Source organism: Scleropages formosus, chromosome 10 (genome assembly GCF_900964775.1).
Source record: "Scleropages formosus chromosome 10, fSclFor1.1, whole genome shotgun sequence".
In the NCBI taxonomy this organism is placed as follows: Eukaryota; Metazoa; Chordata; class Actinopteri; order Osteoglossiformes; family Osteoglossidae; genus Scleropages; species Scleropages formosus.
This window is the reverse complement of record NC_041815.1, coordinates 6,037,096-6,064,578: the sequence shown is the minus strand read 5'-3', so window position 1 is coordinate 6,064,578 and position 27,483 is coordinate 6,037,096. Positions and strand designations below refer to the sequence as shown.

The 27,483-nt window shown below is 42.4% G+C and overlaps 1 protein-coding gene across 1 annotated transcript in view; it reads right to left on the bottom strand.

Moving 5' to 3' along the window:
• Positions 1–24,990, bottom strand: part of LOC108941472 (LHFPL tetraspan subfamily member 6 protein-like) — a 32,827-nt gene extending 7,837 nt beyond the window's left edge. Inside the window, exons 1-2 of the mRNA XM_029255698.1 lie at positions 24,577–24,990; positions 23,437–23,970 (exon numbers count right to left, since the gene is read on the bottom strand). Of these exons, the coding sequence (XP_029111531.1) occupies positions 23,437–23,821 (385 nt within the window). The 5' untranslated portion in view covers positions 23,822–23,970; positions 24,577–24,990. The remainder of the gene's footprint in view (positions 1–23,436; positions 23,971–24,576) is intronic.
• Between the last annotated feature and the right edge of the window lie 2,493 nt (positions 24,991–27,483).

Below are 27,483 nucleotides of genomic sequence, written 5' to 3'. Positions count from 1 at the left end.
AGTTCTCATTTGAGGGTGGCAAGCCTTGGTCATATGTTCATTAGCAAAAGCACAGCCCAATCAGCTTCAAAGTGCAGTACATAGCATGGCTGAATGAAGCCCTTTCCATGCTCAGAATTTTAACAAGGTTTCACTTTAGCTCCACACCTGTTATAGAGTGACAGACCATTGAGATGAAGAAAAAACAATAATGACTCAATTGCATTTCTAATTCCTTATTATACATTTACATAAATAAGGCTGAGAGTGGCCACTGAGGTCTGCTGTCCCAGCCTCTACAAGTAATTGTGCAGATGTCAGAACAGTGATTAATTAAATCCTTCCTGCACTGTCACTCTTTAGTGCTTCAGTCAAACTTAAGAAGAAGGATGGCTACGCCGTCAAGAGATGGACTTCTCCAAATTTAGACACAATGACATGCTGTCATGCAACGAACTCTTTCCCGTTTGAGGTAGTTTCCAAGACTTTTCCAAAGAACAACTAACCGTCGAAACGAAAGTCGCAGCAAAAAATGTAATGGTCATGTTATAGCTACTTTATATTATTTGGTCACTGCTTTTCTATTGAACAAAGTACAATTCTTTAAAGACTTTATACATCTTATACAGTTTCAGTGGACCAGTTAAGGTGAAGTATGTGGCTCTAGGGTACTGAAGAACCCTTTTCCTCAGCAACAGAAACTGGTAGCTACCTGTTGCCACATTTTTGCTGCAGTAACCAACAAGCCCTGGTGTCCAACAGCCTGGAATTCTGTTGTGACATTGAGGCCTCGAAGCTACATGTGCACAACTCGGGGTGGGGGGTCTTAAATGCACAAGATATCCACCTGTTGTGTCCAGCATTGGTTGAAGTCCAAACTTTGCTGTTGACAAGGCTCTGTTTGGTTCTCTTGTGCAATTTCAGCAGCCTGCGAATGAGACTGACCATTTCAGAGGTGTAAATAAAAGTACGGAGTACGGTATGTGGTTTTTCAAAATCTGCACCAGAACTACCAAATAAAAAATGATCTGGAAACCGATATTATGGGAATAATGTCCCTTTGGACTGCAAAACTTTTGAAACAAATCTTACTATGTGCCTCGTGCACTAAGAACAAGAAGACTGTGGCCCTGATCTTGTGATTATTCTTTAGTTGCAAAGCTGATACATCTGTGCAAAATTTACAGAATCTGACCCAATTACACAACTTGTTATTTTCCTGGTGCAATTCAGTGAAAGAGTGTTGTTCAAGGGGACTACAGCAGCAGCATGGAGTGGGGCTTGAACTGGCCCACTTGGCCATCACATTACTAGCTCCGTACCCTTAATCATTATGTTACCTGCGTGAGAGAGCCAGGGGATGTAAAATCTGCTCCTCCACCATAGCACTTGTCTGTGTTTGGCTGAGTAAAACTTCATGTTCAACACATACATCAACATTATTAACAGTATAGCTGCTGCATGTAGAACCCTTTCTTGTAACTACCATGTGAAAAATGTATGAAAGAGATCCCCGTCAGTTGCTTCTTTGCATACTAGCCAGGAAATGACAGCTAACCAATGTCCACAATCGCTTGTCCCGAGCAGGGTCGCAGGAAGCCGAAGCCTAACCCGGCAACACAGGGCACAAGGCCGAAGGGGGAGGGGACACACCCGGGATGGGACACCAGTCCAGCACAAGACACCCCAAGCAGGGCTCAAACCCCACACCCGCCACACAGCAGGCACTGGCCAAACCTGCCACACCACCCGGAAATGACAACCATCGCTTTTTAATGCCACTCAATGCTCACTGGACTGTAACAGCTCTAAATTAAACTGCTGGACAGAGCACAATGTCTGTGGGTAAACACATGTACAAAACGTGCAAACTCCACTTTTTGCCTCAACGTGATCCAACACGGACTGTTTATGGAAACCATTCAGACGACAGTGCAGGCATTTGGGGCAGAGCGTTTCAAACTCAGATTCCTTGAGCTGAGGTTCCCTCAGGAAGGGAGACTGCAAAGAACACTTCGTTGAGAGCTTGCTGAATGTCCGTTTGGAAACGGCAGGATCAGAGCTGCCAGATTAGTGGCCCGAGGGGTACACATCCAAACAGACTTCCCATTGTCTCCCTGCAGACGACTTAATCAAAACAGAATATTTCAGGAGTCGCTTCTCTTCATCTCTGGGCACATTACGCACCTGCTGTGGTGTCCTGAGGCAGAAACAACAAGTAAAAAAGTAAAAGTCATTCTTACCTCCAAAACGGAGAGACACCAGAGCAGACACACCTGTTTTTATGAGGAGTTTTAGCTTCAACAGCAATTTGAGCTCTCCAGGAACCCAGCATTTTTTGCATTTCAAGACTGCAGAAGTAAAGTTTCTAACTGGTACTTAAAAAAATAGTTCTATGAAGCTATTCCTACTCTCGTTCACCTATAAGACCTCCGAAGTCTCATAAATTAGCCATTAGTTAGAGAGGACCCGCTAACTGTTTCTCTAGTTCCTAAACATTAGATGAGTCCCAGTTTTACCAAATCTTTGTGCTGTTGTGATATATGGGTGAGATTAAAAAGAATGAGAGGAATACTGCTGTGAGTTTTGCTCACCAAATTTTCATTGGCCTAAGAAATGTGAGAAAATACAGAACTGTGAGGGTAAACTGCCCAAATGGAATGAGCAGTGATCATCAAAATTCCAGCTGGATTGAAACTCATGGCATTTACTTTTTCAGTGTTCCTCTGTGTAGCCGAGACAAGTAAACACATTAACATAATATCAATGGTGCATCAGTCAAAGAAAACAAGTGTTCCCTGAGTTTCAGCATAATTTGTACAATGGAAGATCCACAGGCAATGTCTCAGAAACACCATGAAACACTTCAATTATGCACGTTAACTGTTTAAAATACAAGTTATACACTTTGTCTCCATAAAAGTGGTCTTAAACTTAATGCAGACAAAGAACATCAGGCTACATTTACCTAATGCTTTTCTCCAAAGCTACTTACACTAAGGTACCTAGAATCATTTACCCATTCATACAGCTGGGAAATTTTACTGGAGCAATTTTAAGTACGTTGCCCAAGTATACTAGAGCAATAGTGAGATTCAAACCTACAACATTCGGGTACAAAGGCAGGAGTTTTAACTACTACACACCAACTGCCCATTAACTTAAGTTCTCACTAACTGTGAAACTTTTAGTCAGCGTGACCTGTTCAGCCTATTCACACGAGACATAATTAGCTGGCTGTGCTTAGTACCCTACACCAGAAACCAATCAATCCATTGTCATCAGCAGGAACATTACGGATTCAAGTGCATCGGAATTCATGGCTTATGTTTTCATTATGTGGCAATAATGGTCCGTTGAATCACAGAGGAGAACTGCCCCTGGCTCTTTCCCAGCACACATTCCTTTCCCAAAAATGATAAGAACATAAACTTGGCCCCTGAGACGAGCACAAGAGAAAAATGAATGTTTGAACAAAGCTACAAGTTAGCTGTCATTCTACTTGGCTATTTCTACAGTATATGTTAGAATGACTGTGTGCACTTGACAGATTTTCCCATTAAAATGGAACCCTACCACTAAAATTCTAACTTTGGTCTTCCTGTCCACAGCCTCCTCATAGCCCTGCTCCTCCCCTTCCATCTAAGATCTAGGACCCTCATTAGCATTCAGTGCACAGACCACGACAGAATCACTCCAAATTATGGGAACTGGTCCCCCAGTGAAAGGTGGTGGAGGTGGGGCAGGGATGTGGAGGGGCAGAGTTCAGCCCACTAAAGCAATGGTTCACTGCAGCTAAACCCACCCCAATATGTAGCTGTTACTTTGTGTAGAATAGATGTCAAACCAGTGCATTCTGATACGTCCCAAAAGGTCTATAGAGAAACAGTTGTGAAATAATTCATATAACAAGTATACCGTATGGTGTTAATACAGTATACGACATTAATACTGCGAAAACACAACTGATATTCCATAAAGAAATTCCACCCCAGTTTTCAATGCGAACAGGAGCAGCCCCTTACGGTGTCAGTGTTTTTACAATATATGCATAAACAACGTGATACGTCATGATAAGGTCTGAGCCGACCTTGTGTACAAATAACAGAAGAATTGTCTTTCCTTTCCGCAGAGGAGAACGATATCACCAATGACCATCTTCATAAGGTACATCTTTCAGCAAATCTTAAAACTCAGAAACAAAATGTGGTATTTTCACTGCACTTACTCATCTTTCACCATGCAGGGTGCTTGTTGTTCAATCTGCAGACAAGACCGTTTGCTTTGTGAGACACTTGTGAATGGCCTCCAGGGAAGCTCTCCTACCTTCTACCAATCTTTCCCAGTGGGACCCCTCACAGAGCCTACCTTGTTTAATACAAGGCCCATGGAGTCTGCCCTACATGTCTTCAAATCCCAGCAACAGTAGAAGAAATTACTTCTTTCATTGGTTCTTGCTTTACTATTGACTGGTGGTGGTGGGGGGGGCGGTTTATACAGCTTTTTGTTGCTGAACAAAACCGGGGACACATAAGCATCTGTCAGACGAAGGAAATTCAGGGCCAACTTCAATGAACGTCACTTTTCACATTTTTGACAGGTGCAGAAGATGACGGCATTTCTATGCATACATTTCACTTCGTATATTTCCAGGGCACAAAGCACGATTACACAACTCTGTGACCACTATCATCTTTTGGAGGTTATCGGCACAGGAACAGATGGCTGTTTTTTCTTTCCATGCCATTCTTTTTGAAGTATGGAAGAGGAGGGGGGAAAAAGAAGTCTTGAACCTAGTGCCTGGTGACTGAAATGGGTATCCTTCAGAGAAATGGTCCAGTTATGTCCAAAAGTCGTCTTTTCTTATCCTTTATCACAGCAGAAAAAAGGGCTTTGATTGTCCCGCAACTCATTCACCAGGAAGGTGAGAGAGGAGTTGTGGGAAATGTGGCTCTCGAGAGAAAGGGACAAAGATAAAGATGAACCTGACATGAACAGCAATAAAAACATGACAGGGAGGAAGGTGAAAATTTTTTCCCAGAAACGGCACAGTCATTTTTAACTGTTTATCTGCTGAAAAGCCACGATGAGTCCAAAACAAGAAGGTGACTTATGTACGGCCTTTCTCCAACACTTGGAAGAAATGCACATCAACAGTAAGCATCAGCCAACGTGTGCGCAGGAAGGGGAACCAAAACTGATATCCTTCTCTGTGTGACATTTTCCTTTCAGTTTTCACAACACCACCCCATAGTCCCCAAACTACAGATTTGGCAGCAATTGTTATGTTAAATAAAAGAGTTCCATTCTTCAGGGGACTTGTTATATAAGAAATGGTGCCCCCTGTTTGCAGGGCCATGAGCCACCGAGTGGAACAAACGAACAAATAAAGCAGGACAGTGTTCCAGAGGCGTGCGTCTACACTGGAATGCAGCAGCTCACATCAAAGACTTTTCAGAGGTTGGGAAAAACACGAAGAGAGCAGAAATAAATGAATATTAATGAGCAACTCTGATGGCTGTCAAAAGGATGAAGGTGTTTTGCAGGGGCGTGTTCATGAAAAGTCAGTGGCTGATGAAAACAATGCCCCCCCAGACCAGAGGGCTTCCCCAGGGGGCTTTATGAATAAAGGACACAGCCAGCAAAACTGCAAAAACAATCCCCCCCTCCCTCAGCTTTGCTATGGAGATAGGCGCCCTTTAAACTTACAGTCTCAAATGTGTCTGTCTCCGAATGCTGTGAATATGCAGTGTCTCCTTCAGTTCCATACCAAAAGGAATGAGACTTAAATCAGCAAACAAATACATAAATACATAAAAATAGAAAATGAGAGGCTCTGATCATGTTTAGAGAACAACGTGATCGACTGATGCCGATGGCATGTTACGAAGCCGCACTGGGAAGGAGTGCTTGCGCAGTGGTCCTCAAATGAAAAGTGTTGCACTTCAGAGGGGAACTTGGAAAGCGAGCTACGCAGCCGTGCAACGCAACCACGCACATTCTTGCCGGCCTCCGCTGCCAGCTAGCAGGCACTGGGGAGGGAGAGAAAAGGGAGTAAGGCAGCCACAGATGAAAGTGATGTGAAGATCACAGGAGAAAAGGAGGGGGCACCCGGGGGGGAGGTAATAACAGGGTAGTTGACACTGCGTAGGTGCCAAGGAGTACAGGACTACAGGGTGCACAGGTCTTGGAGAAAGCAGGCACCCGCATGTGATGGGCACCTCTGAGACTCTGGTTTGCCAATCTGAAAGGTTGCACAGCGCACAAAAGACAGAAACAAGCAGTAAGTACTCAGCTCACAGGCAGCCCATAAGCACAAGAGTTTGACTTTCAATTTTTTAAAACTTCTGCAGACATTTTAAAATCATGCTTTAAATGCTCGGAAAAAGGATGGGTTTTGAAGAAAAATACAAACTACCCGTTTCATACAGATGCTTCACACTGGTCCTCCACTGTTACCATATACTTATGAGGATGTGCTGAAGGGCTTTGGTTTACTGCTTTACCCAGATCCTTTGAAATGTTAATGTTACTAAGTGTAAGACTTGACCTAGATTTTCATCCTTGCATGCAGGCAGCTGTCTTTTCAATGAAGTGGGCTGAGGAACCTGAATATCTCTGTCTGATATATCGCTCCAGTTCAGCGGTCTTGACAGCAGTGAGTCTCGTGCTGGATGAATTTTCTCTGTCGCTATAAACTTGCACCGAGGGACTGGCTTCTTCGACGTAGCCATCTGGGAGGTCGAGTGTTCTGGGTTTTGGATGAATCGCCCTCCCTGAAAACGTGCAATCTGTTACCCTCTCCGCTGGGCAGGGCACTCAGAAGAAACCTGCTGCTTTTCACCTGGCGCTTTACCTGGAGACCCAATGTAACTTTCAACAGGGCTGTTGTATCTTCTCAAAGCAACAAGGCAGCAGAAGGTGTTGGTCCGAGAAAGTGGTGGGGGGTTACAGAGAAAGGATCGGCCATGACAGACCTCTCTGCAGGCTTTCTGCAATGAGGACACATTGCCTGTCATGGCATCCGTGACTGATTGCCACTTAATGGGCCAGTGATAAATGTCTGAGTGCTGGCAGGGTGATGAATGAGATGCATCTTTCGCCAGGAGCGAGCTGTTCCATAACATGTCTTCTTATGGTCTTCCTCTCCGCCGACTTAATTGATCATCATGGATATGCTCTTACCTCATGCTCATGTCCAGCAAGTCTTCTTTTCAAACCCCACCGTGGCATCAAAACACTGATTGGATGCATAGATCCTGACAAACTGACCAAAGCCAAAGTACTACAAACACTGAAAACAATATATGCAAAGACCTGCAACAATTCATGAATTAAGATTGAATCTTCCATTCACATAGCCAATACAACATTGTAACAGGAAAAAAGTCTATTAAATCTTTTTACAATAGCAGGAGGCGATGGACTTTAAATTCAGCAGACTCACATGTTGGCTGCTAATGAACAAAACACTGCCTTTTCCTGCCAACTCCACAATGAAGAGACTGCATCAGGGTCAGTACTATTCTCGTCTACCAGTAATCCTACACAAACATGCTCCAAAGCTCCTTACTGTGAAAACACTATGCTCTTTTACTGTATTGTTCAAGAGAAAAGTCTCCTCAAGAGGTCTGCAGCATATGACTGCTGAGACCATATACGAGAGCTGCTTATTTCTTCCTTGACAGCATTTTCCCACTGTTATACCTACTGCATGTTTGAATAAATGCAGATAAATCAGACTAGCAGGCCCTTTCTCTCCAGAATGGATTACCTGTGCTTTATGACAATAGTTCAATTTCTTTCTTTCTTATCTCTCTTTCACGGACATTAAACATATACATGTCTGAGTGAGAATGTGGGAGAGGAACAGAGGAGTAATGAAACAGAAAAACAGAAAATTCTGTCATTTCTCCTTTCTGGAACAACCAGAGACCTGGAAAACTGATGTGTTTCCTACGTGTGTACGAGAGCACAAGAAAACTTGTTCCTCTTTCCAATGAAATGAAAGTTGTTATATTAACCCCCTACCACCACCACCACCACCCACACAAACACCCAAGATTCAGTCCGCCATGTCTACTAATGCAAACTTATCTTCTTAAGCCAGATGTGGCAAACATTGTAAAATTCATCTACTTTTCACATCTTCATCTTTTGTGCCCCTGGCAACCAAAGGAGAAAGCCTGCTAGGTCAGAGTAAGCAAAACATGACTGATAACATTCCAACAATGCAGGGACACAGATTTCCCCACTCGTTTTGATGATGTATTTGAGTGAAAACAGATGTGTGCATTTTCTGTCACTCTACTGTTTAATTTCTGTATCATTTATAATTCTGTCAATAAATGGTGCATAAAGTGAAGGGTCATGTGATCAATTAAATCACAGAAGAAATCCTATCACATGAAAACCCATCTGCACAAGCATCCTGCAAATCACACCCTGGTTAATGCAGTTTAGGTACTGTCACCCATTTCACCACCTGTGGTTGTTGTTGTTAACCTTTGACAGATTGGCTCCAGGAAGGCCACCAAGTACTGACATGTACAGCATACACCAAAACAAGGAAAATACTGAATTCAAAACAGTTTACCTTACATATTACAAGGACAATGCTATATGGGAAGATGCAGTAACACATGCTGCAGGCTGACATTCAAGCAGCGTTATTTTTTGTGTCTCTGACAAATCCATGGCCACAGCACACACAGTTTCTTGGAATTCACAAAATCTAGAAGGGAAACTCGAAGAGTGTAATTGCTGGAGACAAAAAAAAGCATTTAAACTGAGCTAAATGCACAATGACACATTTAATAATTGAGCAAAAATCCAACACATGCAACACATTAAAAATGAATTACAAAGCCTTCATTGTTTTGAAAAACTCAAAAAAAAAAAAAAAAAAAAATTCACATGCACAGTTCAATGAGAATATGAAATTTGACACATAAGAAATTCATCCCTGGGAAGATATGTCAATGCACCAAGCTCAGAAATACCAGGAAAGGGAGAAATAGAAACACAGCATCAAGTAAAATGTTTGTTTGCTTGAAAAAAAGCTGCAATTGTAACACCTCCAGCAGGTCCATGAGCTCTGGAGCTGAAGAAGCCTGCTATACAGGTTTTTTTTTTTTTTTTTTTAATTTGCTTCCACAACTGAGTTGTCGTTTCAGATTGATAAAAAAGATGTATAATACAACTGCAGAAACTTGTATTAATTTACATAAGACAAACGGTAGGCTCCGTTTTCGTCTTCTTCTTTTTTGTAAGCGTCAGCACAGGGGCAAATGTTAAGGATCAACACCTGAACACACAGACACACACATACATGGAGACACACTTTGTTTTCCTTTCTTATTCTCAGACCCCAGTGATGCATGGGTGCAATTCAGCATTTTTCAATCCTGCCTCACTGCAGGAAGGACAGTCCTGCTGGTCTTAGGACACAGCCATATGGTACGACAACCTCGCAATGCCAAATGTTTGCATGAATATAGCAGAGGACCTCCAAAAATAGTCCAAATACACAACCACTAATCAGCCAGTTTCCGCACCACACATGGAAGGTCTCTGCATGCCACACAGCTTGGAGCTCAAGACTCAGGCATAAGAATCCCAAAGGTGTGAAGTGAATAACAGAAAACGAAGACGAATAAAGGTACGTTAGTGTCACAATTTGGAGCTTTCATTTCTGTTGTGGGAAAAGCCAACGTGTGAAGCAAATAAACAAACAGAGAAAACAGCAGAAAGCCCCAAAAGTGTTGCTGCAAAAGTATGTTTGCCAAGTCAAGTGTGACTAACAGCCCTGAAAGCCAGTCTGTAAACAGACATGGGAATGTAGCCTTTCCGTGTGCTGGAGGAGACAAACAAAGGGGTGTCATGCCAGAGACAGGGATAGGAAGACTCCCTGCTCCTCCCACCAGGGAAATCAGCTTTGTCTTACTTCCCCTCAAATTGAAGCTACACCTGAGAAGCATAATGCTGGATGGTGTCCATGATGACATACACCAAATATTGACAGGTTCATATCTCTATGCCTAAAAACACTGCCAGATCTGTATCTGGAAACCAGCTGTTCAGTGATTCAAGTTTCTACAAATTTCATACATTGCTCAACCTGACCTGTACACTGATGAGGTGATGGGAGTCAAATTCAGGGACAGCCAGGTCTCCAGAGGGGGCAAGAAATCTAGTTGTGTATCAAGTTCAATACAGGCAACACACATGCAGTCAAAATGCACATTCATCCCTTGCAGAAGTCACATTTTGGTTCAGCTGGCTATCGCATCATTACACTGACTTCTTGGAACAATATATACACCCAATTTACATTTCACTCCAGCTCAGTCCAATTAACATAGTTACACACCCCTCCTTTATCAGCCAAGGACAATGACAATGACAATGACATGTTTGTCCCTGGAAGATCAGATACTCTCCCACCATCCACTGACTGGAGAGTGCAATGCAAGCTCTGACAGTGGTCCAATTATCCTTTCTCCATCTCAAGAATACTGTGGGGGGCTGAAAAGACTGCTTGGTGTTCAATGCTGAACAACACAAGGACTAAAAAACACCCATGAGGAGCTGGAATATGTGAACCCAGGTGGGAGGATGGCAGCAAGGAGATGGGGATGGGCATTTCTTGGCTGTGGCCAGATGCTGGTAAAGTTCACTCTTTCTATTTCTGTAGGATCCTCTTTGCTCTGTCTGCCAGCTGTTGCCGCATCCATGAACTTTCATTTATACATCCAGGATAATTCAGAGCTGCATAATTTAGGAGTATCCTCACATCATCGATATTCCAACTCATCATGGGAATGTTCATGGGAATGTATAGTCAAACATTCACATTCAGCAATATGCATTTTTTCACACTTCATACTATAATTTAGGAATAAATTTTAAAGTCACATAACTTAACTACCAAGCTGAAACCAGTGTTGTTACAGGTACATGCTGGAATCAAATGAGTTCTGTACTTGAGTAGATTGATTTAAGGCATATGAATTGTTCAAAGAAAGCAAACTCTTATCAAACTAATTCAGGATTCACCTTCACTATTCTTCAAGCATGGGGGGCGCGGTGGTGCAGTGGGTTGGACCGGGTCCTGCTCTCTGGTGGGTCTGGGGTTCGAGTCCCGCTTGGGGTGCCTTGTGGTGGACTGGCGTCCCGTTCTGGGTGTGTCCCCTCCCCCTCCGGCCTTACGCCCTGTGTTGCCGGGTTGGCTCCGGTTCCCTGCGACCCCGTATGGGACAAGCAGTTTGGAAAGTGTGTGTGTGTGTGTGTGTGTGTATATTCTTCAAGCCTTCTGGAATGTTAAAACACTGGGTGAATTCCCTGTAGATGTAGGAAAAAAATTGTGAATTTCTACTTGTGGCAGGCTAGTCTGGAACACTATCCATGTTTACTGAAACTCCAAGAGTTGATATGGTGGTTATGACTGTGCCACTGCTCCCTTTCAGTTGTTCATATTGAAGTACTTATCTTGTAATTATTTCAAAACCAGCCAATAAAACCAACAGAGGGACTCATTCTATATCTAGTCTTCCAAAACTGCTCTAACTTCCTAAACCTTTACAGAGCCCACAACGCAACCATGAGATGGATATCAAACACGCAAACTGGACACTCTAACAGAACCTTACTGCCGTCAGCTATTCACTGATGCCACAGTTGACACTTATCACTTCCTCTTCAAAGCAAACCCAAAGCGAAATAACTCTTGAAGAGAGCACAGAAAATGGGGGAAGGATTCATTTTGAACCAAAGTCTTCCTCAGTCTGTGTACCTTACCTCCATTCTATGGCCCAACATTCTGTCCATCTAACTTTTGGCAATGCTGACAAACTAATAATATAGACAAAGCGCTAATCTTTGAAAGTGATGTTACACGACCATCCATTCGAAGCATAAGTCATGAAAACCTCTAATGAAATGCTGTACTTCAATCAGAAAAGGAGAAAGAGCTAAACATCCTCTTTTGTGTTCTACACCAGCAGTTGTTCTTGCAGTTACTTTAACTGTGGATTCTGTTATGTAAGAACAATGGAATCAATTGTCCTTTGTTGTGAAGAAGAAGGCTTACATCAGGCCCACAGGAGACCAGCTTCACGCGCTGGTCTAAAAATCACATACACACGTGGCAAAAAAAAAAAAAAAAAACAAATAACCGTGCAATGGGACTGGTATTGAATTTCTATTTTTTCCATCTCTTATAGAGCTGATGCCTTGAGAGACAGGCATTAAGAATGTAGTCTTTAATTCACTTCATTGACTTCACAGATTACAGAAGGAATAATATGCCAAACACTAGTTTTTCATTAGTACTGGTAAACAAGAAATGGAAGCCATTTTCAGTTTCAGAGGTGAAAAGAAAATGTGGTTTCTGGGATATTACCTGGTTGTATTTGTGTTTGGTTAGTTATAGTAGTGCAATGAATGATGCTGGATCACTGAGGGGACACAGGCAACAAGCCCACAGTAGGCAGATGGCAGGAGCATGTGTAGCCTGTATAGATAAATTAAAAAGTCGTTTCCTACTGGGGTGAAAGCCTGTCACTTGCCTGAGATATGGTCATTAATGGGGTCGACCTGCTGGTTTACTAATGCACTAATGCCTTTTTCTGGAGTTGTTGAAGAGCAAAGGAGTTGTGGAGAGGTAAGAGATCAATAAAGAGGCTTTGAAGTGGGAGCTAGGTTGTGAGTAAAGACGCACTGCCTTCTCTCTAAAACCACGACCTGTAGGGAATTACTGTGGTTGACATCACAGTGTAGTTGCAAAGATGGTCTTTGGCTATTTCTTAAGAAACCATTAGAACCATGGTGATTTTGAACTTCATTTCTTCCATAGAACTTCATTATTTCCTGGCTGAGTGCTGTGAACTACCTTTCCTGAAGGAAAAGGGTGTTGCTTGGAAAATAACTGAATAATTTCCAATATTTTCCAGGGATTAATCTGCCATTAACTGTGTTTAGGGTTTAAGATCATTCATTTTCATTTCTTTTATGGTCATTCAGCGTGCCATAAATGTTCTGATTAAGCTACTGGGCTTTGCACCTCAGAACAAAAACTTTCATACCCTAGAGCTCAAAGGAGAAGAGACTCCATGTAGAAATTCTCTGTATTACACGTTATATTCATGCAAGAAAAGCAGCTAGTATCTGAAGGAAATATTTTTTCAAAAGTACATGGAAGTGACTGTTTTTGTAACAGCGCTTTGCCTGCAGTTTCAGATGAAAACAGGAACATAAATTCTTCAACATTGTGCCATGCTTAAAAAAACAAACTCCTAGAATTCCTTTGAAAAGTTCAATATTCAATATGCTTTGGTTTCCTAATGTAAAAATCCCTTATTAAATCACTGCACGTCCTATGTCCCAATTCCTGGGAACAAAAAGGTCATGTTGACGCTTAACACCGTCATATTAATGCTCGCCTTCATTAATCAGTGGCATTTTGCCGCCACATAAATCAGCAGGCTGAGGCCGAAATGAAAGAGGGGACATAAAAAAAGAAAAACAGCCTGTAACATGAGACGCGTCGCCACGTCCGCAGGGGGGCATTGTGAAGGTCATAAGGAGAACATGCTCTAACAATGATGAAGATTTCACGTAAGAGATAATCAGGTGGATTGGACTGTCCAGTTGTTCTGGTGTAGACTGTGAGCTGAATATGACAGGGGATAAGCTCCTCTTTACTGACACAGCCTGCTGAATTGATGGCAACATTACCATCAGTCAGCTTCAGCCTGAACAGGGAAATTCATTAAAAAACAAACTGTGTAAAGTAAGACACTCCTATATCCAAAAAGGCTGTGCACAGATATTAAAATGACATTCAGTCCATTTACATTCACTTGAATTCACTAACACATATTCCATCTTCACATAAACTTGCTAAAACGGCAAAAGAACAGTTTTCTTTAATTAAAGACACACACGTAAAGAACATATAAGGGATACTGCATAATACTTTCTGGTTAAAAAAAATTTAAGTCGACATATAATGAGAGCCATTATCAAGCACATCAAAGGCAGAAAACAGGTTTTTTTTTTTTTTAAAATGTTCTCAATCCTCTAAGTCAAATGGAGAAAAGGCACAGGTCATTGCTGGCGCTTACCATAACATCATGCTGGCTTTTGACTGCAGCAGAATGTGTGTGTGAGTAATTACAGAAGGGGAGCCTACAAAGGGATTCCTCTTCTGACCACAACAAGCATACATCAAGGAATTGTCGCACGGAGCCGACAAGATTATCTTGTGTTTACTTAGCTGCTATGGGGATGGGAAGTGAGGGGCTGTAGACAAACAGCTGCATACACAGTTTGCCTTACACAAGAGACAGCCTCATCTGTAAGTCTCCATGCTTTCGTGGTGTGTAGGTCAAACATTAAGCGGTTCAGCCCTGTAGCTTTTAAAAGGAGTTAAACTAATTAATAATCAAACAGATCTACTGAAATGGAGATGCTCGGCTGCCCTGAGTTAGAGCTCTGTGTTCCAGGTAGCCAAACAAAAGAAACAATTTAACACTCCTGCAGTCTGAGAACATTTTTTCATGCTGGCTGCATTTTTATTCATAGAGTTTTCAGACTTTAACCATACACACAGCTATTTATTCCTTTGAAAACAGTTTTCAAAGAGCCACTTGTTTGTATAATTAAAGCTTCGAAAAGACTTTGTGGCCAGTTTAATTTTTCCGGATTTCAGAATGATTCTATATATGGAAATCAACAACGTTCACAGGGCTACGTACACAAATCTAGAGAACACATGAAAATGTGGCAAGAAACTGAGTGATTCTGTTATGTTTTACGATGGGCTTGTTCTAGACTGTGGTTCCACCAGTACATACCAGGGACCTTTTGTCACTGTCCATATTTATGCTTTTTTCCAAAAAACTTCATCTGTATGGCAACACTAGGCCTGTACTAAAAACTATGAATATTGAGTCGCAGTGTGCTTCTATTTTACAATTACATATAACTGACAGAATCTGCATTGTAATTAATATAATTGTTTGATGGTTCATCTCAAGTCAGTGCTGAATATTTAAATTAAAAAATACAGGTTAAATACTTATCTCATGGGTAGAATGACAGGCTTAAAGGACTTAGCCACACTGCCATCTCAAGCACTGCTTTTGCTATATTGACAGAAACAAACTAAGCAAGTGCTTGAGAAACATCTTGCCCTACTTGAGGGGTCAGTCAGATGGAAAGAATAAAGGCTGAAAAACTGGGTAAATGGAGACGCGTCAGTGTCATTCTGCAGCTTCTACACTAATATAAGTAGGTAAGAGTACGTATCGTCAAGTCAAATTCGACTCAAAGTGACCACTCGCAGTTTTTTGTGGTAAATGAGTACGCGGATGTGGTTTACTACATCTTCAGTTTGTGAATACAGGGAGAACATGCACTTCCATACATCCTAAATTGTATTCTAACCTATGCCAAAATAACAGCTCAGGAAATGTGAGGGCTTTACCTACCGCACTTAATGTGCCATGAACTGCTTGCCAAATATTTGGAACAATCTATACAAACATAGACAGAGACAACCATTTGCAGCTGGCCGTCTACTGTCCGATTCAGGACTTAAAAGACTTTAATTGCAGATTTGTACCCACTAAGTTGTTCTTTCTTCATTCTCTCTTCTTAGCCAGAGTCTAGATCGGTTCCTGCTTTTTAGCTTGAGTGATTGACTGTAGGTAGCATACTGTACTGAATTGTATCTAGCACTGTAAGTCGACTTCGACCAAAGTGTCAGCTAAGTATTGCATAGTATTCAAAGTAAGTCACTTTGGACACTTGCTGTCTGCTATATGAATGAATCCTACCAACTCTCTATGCTGGTACTCACGTAATGTAACAGGTAAAGTTCTTTTTTTTTTTTTTAAACTTGTACTCGCCACCAATTCTATTTGCAGCTATCCACATAATGTATGCTGGATTAGACGGTGAAATCAGACAAACTGACTGTTTGAAGAATTACATGCCTGCATCTAGGTCTCTCTGTTGGAGAAACACAATTTGTATAAAAGTGTCTTCTAAATAAATAAATGAATGAATGTAAATGTAGTTTACAATGTATGATGTTTAAATAAATAGATGCAAAAAATAAAAAGTGTACCATGCCTGAGCTGGTTGAATGTATGCATTCTTTTTCTGATCTTGCATCAGTAAAATGTGACTAGCGTGATGGGGAAGTAATCTCTTTTTTCTGTTTTGCGGGGTTATTGGCTGATAAAAGACTAATTTTTCCAAACCAAACTGTGAGCATTGTACAGACAAAGGTTAAAGAATTCAAACATAAAAGCATATGATAGCTGAAGCTTGTGACAAGACCCAGAACTGTTCCCCTGACAACAGCAGAGATGAGAAGTTTACATGGCTGATGTGGTACCTCATATCTTGAAAAGACAAATACTGCAGTGCCATCCTCTCTGATCCAGCACCACCTGACTGATTTACAAACACTCCAAATGCTGGTGTAATTTTCACACACAAGTAGCACCTCTGGATACCTCTGACACATACTCTAAGACAATCGAACCTAGATCAGCAAAAGTGCCTATGATTTGGAGTGTTTTTACTACATCAGAGCCTAGCAGAGAATTAACAACAACACAAAGAAATAAATCCTCAAGGATGTCCTCTTGTTGTAAGCACAAAATATAGCAGAATCACTGGCACAAGGGGAGAGAAGAGTGATGGTTAAAAAAAGCTGAGGCTGAGAGAATCTGAATTATGGAAAACAAAGACAAAAAATAAAATTTATATACAAGAGGGAAGAGAGGAAGAAAGAAGCACAATAGCTGTTTGTCCCACTAATGAAGGGTGTGAAATCAAAAAAAAAAAATTCTTGGTTCTGGCCCCTGTGGAATGGAATAAGGTTCCCCTCAGTATGTATTTACTGAACAGCATTTATGAGCTTTTACACAGTTAACAAGTACCAGTAATACAGTACAGACACCCCTCTACTTACGTAAATTTGACTTGTGTAAATCTGGATTTACATTAAAAATTCCCAGCATACGTATTATTTATGGACAGCACTTAAGCAAAACATCTGAAATACATTAAGCGCAAGTCGGCGTAGCCAGACAAGGTAGGAAGCTGCATCGTCCCAGTTCCCGCATTTTGAGCCATGATCGCGTCTCCTCTTGTTAGCGTAGTGCTTTTTTCCCCATATTTTGTACCCGTTTCATTATTTACAATGACTGGTGATAAACGTGCACTTGAAGGAAAACGAGAACCGTCTTGAAAGCGTACAGCAATCGATTTTGAGATGAGATTGAAAATAATAAGGAAGTATGAAGGTGGACAAAGATTATCGTCCATACGGGAAGCAGGTTTAGCCGTATCGACTATAAATACAATAGCGAAGGACGTTCCACATATAAAGGAGCACGTGATGATGTTGAATGGTAGGGGAGGAGGGGGAATCTGACATACGGAACTTTTGGGGTTGAAGAACGGTCTATTTCTGTAAGTCGAGGGGTGTCTGTAGTTCAAAACAAACAAGTCACTCTGTCATGGTTATGTTCATGGTATAAAAAAAAACATTCAACCGAAAGTAATGGTCACGATGGCCAAAGAAGAAAAACAGAAAAACCGGGCAGCCCAAATTAACACAAATCTCTGACTGACTTTGCTTCATACCAGCTTGCAGGTAACTTGAGGCATGTTTTTTTTCATCTAACAGTGTCACCTAAACAAACATGACAAAATAGGCGTAGAAATAGGCAGAAAACATCTGATGTGAGTATAGAAATGTTTTAAACATCAAATTACATTTTGCTTTCAAAGTATATTCGGGCTTATTGGTCTCCAGTCTTACTTAAAGTAGAAATTAGCACAACCAGCTCTCGCTCACATAGCAGTGGCAAAACATCTGAAAATTTTCACTATTACATTGTCTATCTATACAAGTGATGTTTATTTAATGTAATTTCCCTAAAATGTCAGACAACTTCCTATGGACCGTAAGTGGCACTCATAAATCATTGGGGGAAATATGAGCTCCTCTTTATTTTCAAGTTGCATTAATGACAATATCAAAGAATGGAAGCTCGTGACTGTGAAATAATAAAATAAGCACAGCACTAGACAAAACATGCTTAACAGTGAGCTTCTTCGAAGAAGAGCATCATCTAAATAAATAAATGTAATGTAAAAACATTAGGGGGTGTGGTGGCGCAGTGGGTTGGACCACAGTCCTGCTCTCTGGTGGGTCTGGGGTTCGAGTCCCGCTTGGGGTGCCTTGCGACGGACTGGCGTCCCGTCCTGGGTGTGTCCCCTCCCCCTCCAGCCTTACGCCCTGAGTTGCCGGGTTAGGCTCCGGTTCCCCGTGACCCCATATGGGACAAGCGGTTCTGAAAGTGTGTGTGTGTGTAAAAACATTAAACATTATAAAACAAAGGACAATGAATAGTATTTGCAACATTTAAACACTGGAGGACGGGGTGAAGTGTTTCAATGTAAACACAGAAAACACCCAGCATTGTACACTAAACACTATTAATAAACAGGACCACATGCTGATCCAGTAAGAAGAGTCATTCTGCATTAGCAAAGTAGTGTTTAAAGAAGACAAATAACATCACACAAGTAAAGTCTTTCAGCATTGGTGCTATCTTATGATACATTATAATATTACCTCGTTTATCAAGTGCAAAATTACCCTCAGGCTACATTAAGTCAGAAGCATTAGCACTGTCAAGGTCAATAATTCTTAGGACATAAATTTTTGTCTGCAGCTACACTGTCAGTCTACTGTCTACTGTCCCAATTCAGGACCTCGAGTTGTTGTTTCTTCATTCATATTTTTTGCCTCCCTTTTGCTGAGTCTATATCTTCCCCTACTTTTGAACTCATCTTCCCTGTTTGCCTACCGTCCTCTCACACAGACATAAAAAGAAAACACTGAGACACAAACAGCTTTGCCTCTTTTCTGGCTTTCTGTTTGCAGTATGACACCTCACTCTTCTTCTAGCTGACTGACTTTGCTTCAAAAAGGCTTATTCCACTGCAGGCCCAAATTCATTTGGTGTTGATAAATATTAGGTAAACATGTGAGGCATTTTCAGTGGTAACGAGCCTGATCTAGTTGCAACATGCAACAAAAAAATGCTTCTGATAAAGCAAATTAATTAATAAAGCAATACATTTCTGCTTCTGTTCATTTCATACATGTGCTAGAACAATGAGAAGTGCTAGACACATACAGTGCTGCTGGAAAATATATCAACCCTACATGGAAAGTCATTATTCTTGTATAAAATATTAAAATAAACTCATTAAATAATTGGTTCACACACCTGATTCTAGTTACCTACCTGCTTTAACCAATGCAACTCAGGGTTCACTTATTTTCACACCTGCACTACTTCTGTTTTTCTCCTGCACACACCATTTCCTCCAGAACAACACATGGAATTGCTCATTACATACCTATTGTGTCAGATGAGAAAGACTGATTCTCACTAAACTTGCATGTATTCATTTAGGTGACACTTTTCTCCAAAGAAACTTACAATGTTACTCTACCTACAATTATTTACCCATTTATGAAGCCGAGTAATGTTAGTGGAGCAATTTTAGGGTAAGCACTGTGGTCAGGGGTACTAGAGCCAGATACAGGGATCAAACCCCCAAGCTTAATCCAAAGGCAGTAGCTCTAACCACCATGCAACCAGATGTCCCAAAGAGACATACAGGGTTTAAATACTTTCAAGCAGCACTTTACAACTGTAAAGGAACTTGTATGGTTATTCATACACATTTTACCATAGTTGCAAATTCATACAGGAAACATTTCTTATATTACTATTCTTTTTTTGTCAAGAGTGGCTGCCTACAGAAAATTTTTAAAACGAATGAAGGAATCATCCCTTGCCACAGTATGTAAATTCCGCATTCTGATTGTGTGTATTATGTATCAGATAATGATTTGTTTTTTTTTTTGTTTGTGGTAATACTTATACATGAATTATGCATACTTATACAATACAGTATGCATTAGTACATTCTGACAGACTTGGGTTGTTGTTAGTATTGCCCTACTTATATCATTCTTTAAGGCTCATTTTAAATTCTCATCTAAAATTTCAGATTATGTGACATATTTTTAGGTGTGTCATAACAAACATGCCTCAATTACATATATTGTTCCATTGCCTCAACTGACAAATCAGTGACTGGCAAATACCCAGTAAACATCTGGTGGTTTATTTTTTCCAGGAAATTATGGCACAGATTAATTCTCCACACTACATTAGACTTGTCCTTCTTTTGACCCCCAGGTGTCTTAATTACATACAGAAGCAATTATTCAGATTAACTGTCTAGGACTTCATCAGCATGGCTTCCTCTCACAAAGCTGTGGTGCAGTTCCTCATCTGAGCTTTGGGCCTGTCTTGCCTGCCACAGTTCAGAGATCAGGTATGTTTAAAGCCAAACCTTGGTGAAAGTGTGACCTCCAACCTCCACACTAAGGACAAATGCAATGCAACTCAGGGGTCACATCCCGAAACCCCTCTAAACTGAGTGATGCAAACTAACCTTCAATTTGGGAATACCATTATAAGATGCAGGCAAACAGACTGATTGAGTGATGAACAGGGCAAGGGGAGTGTCGGGGGGGAGGAAGCCTCGGTGGAATAGGAAAATGATTTATTTTCCACAGTTCAGCTCCTAAACCTTTCGGCAAGGGGCCCTTGTCCAGGACCACCAGTGGAAGAAGCTCTTTGTTCATTCTGATGCTCCTTTCAAATCTGCTCCATTTAATCAGGTGATTGTTTTCACTTGAAAGGATTGAAATCTAAGTCATGATCCCCAAAAAGGAGGTGAAGAGAGAGACAGAGAGAGAGGCAGATGAATGAACGAGAGGACTGAAAGAGCGTTTGGATTCCTGGGAGCCCTGCTCCTTTGCAGCCCCTTCATGGCCATGGTCTCGTCATAAGGGTGGGGCAGCAGAGAAAGCAAGGGGAGCATAAAGGCCGGAGGATAACAGTGTTCGGATGACTAAACCTAATATGTCCTTCCCTTCACTCTTACTTTCTCTCCCTTGCCCATGCCTATCTCTGATCTGTCTGCATCAAACCATAGTGCTGAGCTGGCATATCACAGCACAGAGAAAGCTTGAGCTGCTTTCACAAGTACTCTTTGTTGTAAAAACTGCTAAGATCAGTTTTTTATTTATAAGGTCAATATTAACCAAATCCTGTTTGCCCACTTCTTACCAAAACACTTGTCAGCTTCATTGCACTATCAAATACAGTTATTAATTTAGCTGACACCATTCTGCAAACAAACTTACAATGTTAAGGTTATAATTACCACAAGCTTATAATTATGTACATATTTACACAATTGGCTAATGTTACTGGAACAATGTAGGGTAAGTATGTTGCTCAAGAGAACTATAGCTGGGGGGGGGGGGGAATCAAACCTGCAGCTTTTAGATACAAAGGGAGCAGCGCTAACCACTGTGGTACCAGCTGTCCCCCAAATATTGTAATGAATCTTCTCTCCCTTCTTACTTGTTCTTTTGCTTAAGGGCCAAATACACACACACACATTTTCAGAACCGCTTGTCCCTCACGGGGTCACGGGAAACCGGAGCCTACCCGGCAACACAGGGCGTAAGGCCGGAGGGGGAAGGGGACACACCCAGGACGGGACGCCAGTCCGTCGCAAGGCACCCCAAGCGGGACTCGAACCCCAGACCCACCAAAGAGCAGGACTGCGGTCCAACCCACTGCGCCACCGCATCCCCCCGGGCCAAATAAATACTGCAAAATTATATTTCATGTAAATATTATGCTGTTATGTACCATTCTTCAAGTCAGCTTCTGAGAAAAAGGAAGTTCTAATCTACAGTCTTAAAGACACTTTGCTTTACATCAATAAAACAGCTTTAATGTTTGGGTAAATTTCACTAAGAAAAGGTTGAAAGAGACAGAAACGAGTGGTACCGAAGTTCAGCTTACATCAGTACCACAGTGCTCATACCATTACTTTTCACAGCATACTGGTCTTTGTGGCCACCAGAACACACACACACACACACACACACACACACACACTTTCTGAACCACCTGTCCCATACGGGGTCGCGGGGAACCGGAGTCTACCCGACAACTCAGGGCGTGAGGCCGGAGGGGGAGGGGACACACCCAGGACGGGACGCCAGTCCGCCGCAGGGCACCCCAAGCGGGACTCGAACCCCAGACCCATCAGAGAGGAGGACCCGGTTCAACCCATTGCGCCACCGCGCCCCCCTTGCTACCAGAACAAAACAGGTTAAATGCTTTAAAAGGGTGGCAAAAGTTTTGTTAACTAAAGTAAAACAGTAGGGGATGAGATTAGTTTTTATGCAGGCTGATCCAGGGGCACTCACAGGTCTATTATATGAATTTCACAGATAATATTCAGAGCCACAGACACAGTAACAGAAGCAAACTATCAGTTGTGAAAGGGCTTCAGCAGAAGTGCTTCCATCTATAATAATATTAGAAAGTCTATAAGGTCTATATGATAGTGTAGTGTTTGAAGCTACAGCCTTTCAATCCAAAGGTTGCAGGTTGGAATACCATCTTTAGCTGTCGTACCCTAAATTTCTCCAGTAATATTACCCAGCTATACTGTATAAATGGGTAAATAACTGTAAGTAGCCTTGGATAAAAAGTGTCGGGTGATGCACTCGTTTTTTTTCTCCGAGATGTACGTTACGTTTAAGAAAAACGTCTGCTAAATGAATAAATGGAAATGTCCATGGTGTCAGCTGCAATTAGGTTCTGCTCCCGAGCATATTTAATGTGACTGGCTAATCACAGAGCGGTGATCCACAATGCTTGCTGATATCTCAACTTAATAAGTAGGTCTTGGTTGCATGCTCTTTTAATGCCAGTAACATATGCCTAAACTCCCCTCCCCTTATAATTCCAACAAGAAACTCCAGCAACACATGAATGAACCCCACTCAAAAGAGTCTGGAAGCACAAACCGAAATGTATACAGAAATCCCTACAAACCCACAGAGGCTACTCAAATGGCAAAAATTTAAAATTCTACATCAGGTTTTTCTAATTCAGAATCAGGAATACAGAAATACTCTGCTTTCCCCGAAAGCAAGGTTAAAAAAAACATTTGTGCCAGACTGGGACCAAAGAATCTGCACAGGACAGCCATATGATGGCACTGGGAAAGCATCTGAGAAGGCAGAAGAATCACTTTTCTGTATCTGACATTTTAAGTCCAAACGTGATGATAATAAAAATATGGTTAAACAGTGGTCATAGGAAGGAGATCGTTACCTTCGAAGAAAGAGTACACAGTAATATCAGCAGTGTCAACACTGGGTGAGTTTGCATGGTCCATGCATGTTCAGAATGAACTCCTTTCAGAGTTGATTTAACTCTCTGAGAGTCAGATGGCGAGGACACTCACCTCCCACAAACTGGATGCCTCCAGCCACGCGCCCTACAGTGCAGGAGATGAGGTCAGACACACAGCAGCCCATGAGCGCGGTGAGCGCCACCAGGAGGAGAAGGCCGCAGCCTGCACCTGTCACCACCGTGCAGATGCGCCACTCCAGGCTGGGGATTCCCTGGAAGGAGGCGTAGCGGCCACACTGCTCCAGCATGACCGTGGCCCGCCTCTCTTCGTCACGAATCGGGTACGAGCAGCGCCGGAAGGTGCCGAAGGACACGGGCTTGTCCATCTGCGAACCCAGCAACCAGTAGGGCATGAAGAAGCCCACGCAGGAGGCGATGGCGCTCAGGAAGGAGAGCAGCGCCCACACCACACCCACACAGGTCAGGCTGGATGCCATCGCGGCCGTCACCCTCGCAACGCCTGCTGTGTTGAGCAGCCGCTTCCCTTAAGCCTGAGGGCTGCGTACGTCTCACACCCGCGGTATATCCCCGGCCCTGCCGGAGCCGTCACTGTGGCTCCTCACGCTCTTTGCCAGTTTGGAGATACCTGCGTGGAGAAAGGGAGAGTCGAGAGACAGTGCTGTCACCTGTCCAGAGAAGACTCTTACTCCTGGAGCGGAGCACAGACACTTTGGAAGGGAACGAAATCGATCAGAACGGAGGAATGAAACAATGAAGTGGGTGTCCTGCACACTTCAGGGTTCTGATGGAGCCAAGAACATAATGGAAATGAGAGAGAGAGAGAGAGAGAGAGAGAGAGAGAGAGAGAGAGAGAGACTCTCCAGGAAGAAAGAAAGTGAGAAAAAGTCAGGACAGTCATCTGGGTTGGGAGGAGGAATGTCAGGGAAGTGTGGAAACCGCGAACAGCACATCAAATGTATTTATACTTCGGAAAATGTATGATTTAAAAAAAAAAATAAAATAAAATAAATAAAAAAGAAAAGAGAGAAAAAACGTGCAAACTTAAGTACTCTCACTCACTCACTCTGTCTGTTACATCACCCACACTCATGATTATTATCAAGACAAGTTGCTTTAAAAATTCTGCACTCGGTCTTGTAACGTATTTTTTAACACTTCTCGCCATGACATGAGAGAAATTTCAGTAGGTGTGCAATTTTGGGGAAACTCTATGTTCGTGCCCAAAACTTACATGCTTGGTGGGTGGCGTCCAGCGGATATTATCGACGACAAAAGTGAAAAAAAAAGAAACTGAAACTGCAGGGAGGGAACAGAAGAGAAGAAACTGTGGAAGGTGCCGAAAATGAAATAATTAATAGTTTCCCGGAGACGCCGGCCGACGACGGAGTCCTGCTTCGGCAGGTCTGTGACAAGCCGTCGAAGTGTCACATTCGCTCCGTTGCAGCAGTCCGTCCAATCCGTCCAGCAGCGCTGGGCCCGACTGACGAAGAGCGAGGAAGACCCGCTCCGGACTCTCGGGTACGCGCACCCTATTATTTATTCCTGGATGCTGCGAGCGCGCCGAACTCGAGCGAGATGAGCGCGGTGCGCGCGCCAGCGTTTCTCCACTGGAATGGGACTCCCGGCGCGCGAGCGCGCGCACCCCCTCCTTCTCCCTCTCCCGCCACGAACCCAGCGCGCGGGCAGCCCGCCTCTCAGTCGCATTCTCAGAATATTGCCTCAGCCTGTGCGTTTGGACGCTGGGAGTGGTGCTTACCAAACCAAAGTTCTCAAAATAAAACAATCTTTAGCAACAACAAACAAAAATATGTTGCCCAAATTTAAAAAAAAAAAAAACCAGTTTGGAGTATAAAAAATGCAACGTATGTGTAGTGCAGGTTTAAGTAGTACGACCGTTATGATGTATAACCCCAGGAATATGTTAACATCCTTACCGGATAACACACATTATTAGTGCAGAGCTAAAAAATGCATACACTGGGACTCAAACGAATAAATACGTTCATAATCCAGATAGATACTGCGATGGAGTGGGTCCGGTCAAGGGTGTATATACTCCCAACCCTGTTTTCTTCCAGGATAGGCTCCACACTGAGACTGTTCAGGACAAGGACTTAATGAAAATGAATGGATGGATGGATGGATGGATAGATAAACTATACACTGTACATACTTTTCAGACCCTATTCATCTTCAGGAACATCTGTGTGGTGAATCTACATCATTGGTTGTGTACAATTTGGCGCAGTGACAAAGAAATCGGAAGGGGTTGTGTGAAATTGACCCTTTTCTTCCTGGAACATGAAGCAGTCACATCATTATCCAGTTAGTATTTTTAGTACACAATCACACGCTCCAAAAGAAGTTTTAGCGCAAAATTGTTATTTCTCTTTCGATAACATTTGAAAGTGTTTTCAGGGCCTGCTTACATTTCCAAAGTTGTGTTTTAAATGTTCTGAATGCAGGAGTCATGCACTTTTTTTTCAGCTTTAAAAACCTAGAATTTGCCAGAGTTATTGAATAAGAGATGGGGGTGCGGTGGTGCAGTGGGTTGGCCCACAGTCCTACTCTCCGGGGGGTCTGGGGTTCGAGTCCCGTTTGGGGTGCCTTGCGATGGACTGGCGTCCTGTCCTAGGTGTGTCCCCTCCCCCTCCGGCGTTACGTCCTGTGTTGCCGGGTAGGCTCCGGTTCCCTGTGACCCCGTATGGGACAAGCGGTTCTGAAAATGTGTGTGTGTGTATATTGAATAAGATTATTTTTGTATTGGGCACCTGTATATTTAAATGCATTTTGCTGTTACCCAGCACCAGCCTGCACACAAAACACACTCTGTGTGTGTGTGTGTGTGTGTGTGCCCACGGCCTCAAGCGCTCAGCCCTCCCTTGTGGTTAAAGCTGCGCTCGCCCATCCTGTTGAACCTTTGGATAATCTGCCTTGGCATGAGCGCAGCCTCCAATGAATAGCAGGCACCCTTTATCTCAGCTAGCGGGGGGTGGCAAACAAGTCGGGAGGTCCCTGTGAGGATCGGGAGATACTGCTGGATGAAAAGGTTCAGGTACAAAGCGGTGAATCGTGTGTGGAATGGAAGGTGATTTATTCACACACCCTCCATGTACAGAATAAGCCGAGGGGAGCTTTACCCTTCCACTGCCACATACCCCTGTGCATGTTGTAGGTGCGTAATCAAATTGTCATTCCATGCGTTTCAGGGATATTAATCACTGATATTGCTGCGTCAAGACTCTTTTCCGAGTTCAGAGTTACACTTTCTTTCCCCTCCATTACTATGCTTGTAAATCAACGTACACAATTGGCGTATCTATCACAAAGAGTCTGAGAAACATTCATCACTGATGTCTCATAGCCCAGTATTTACAGTAAGATATAATGCCAAAAATAAGAATCCCCCTTCCCTTTACCCAAAATTTAATTAAGAGTTCCTGACCTTTTTAGGAGGTTAATGATCTATTAACATAACTGTTCAGCAATAGCTCCTGTAAAAGCTGAAAAACGTTGATGCACACATTCAGTTCTTGAAGTGCTGGAGGCTGGAAGATTCAAACCCCAGACCCACTGGAGAGCAGGACCCGGTCCAACCCACTGCGCCACCACACCCTCAACACCTACACTAATGTTTATTTCTAACAATCCAATTTTTCTCCCATTTTAAAGCTTTAATATGGAAAAGCAACCAGCACGTTAGTTTTCATTCCATTGCTGTGCATTTTCAATGCTTCCATTTTAACTGAATACATATTTTACAGACTGGTACAACATCAGTAGACCAGTTGTCGGTTGAACAATCCCAATCCCATATTAGGATTTTTTTTTGTCAGGTTTTTACTTTTGTTCCATTTTTCAGGTGGATTTTTCAGTTTTCAGCACATGGACAATTCTGCTCATTTCTTCCATCACCACATTCAATGGCACAAATAGTGCTGGTGAAAGGTCTGGTCATAAAAATATGAATAGGGCCGAAAAAACATGGGATGAGAGACAAGCGGGTGTCACTGACTCAGCCGAAGCTTCAGTAAATATTCATACTGATTAATAATACAGTAAATATATTTACACAACATGCCCCCTCGCATAATATAGACAGGAATATTGTACTGAGTTTTAATTTTCATAAACAAAA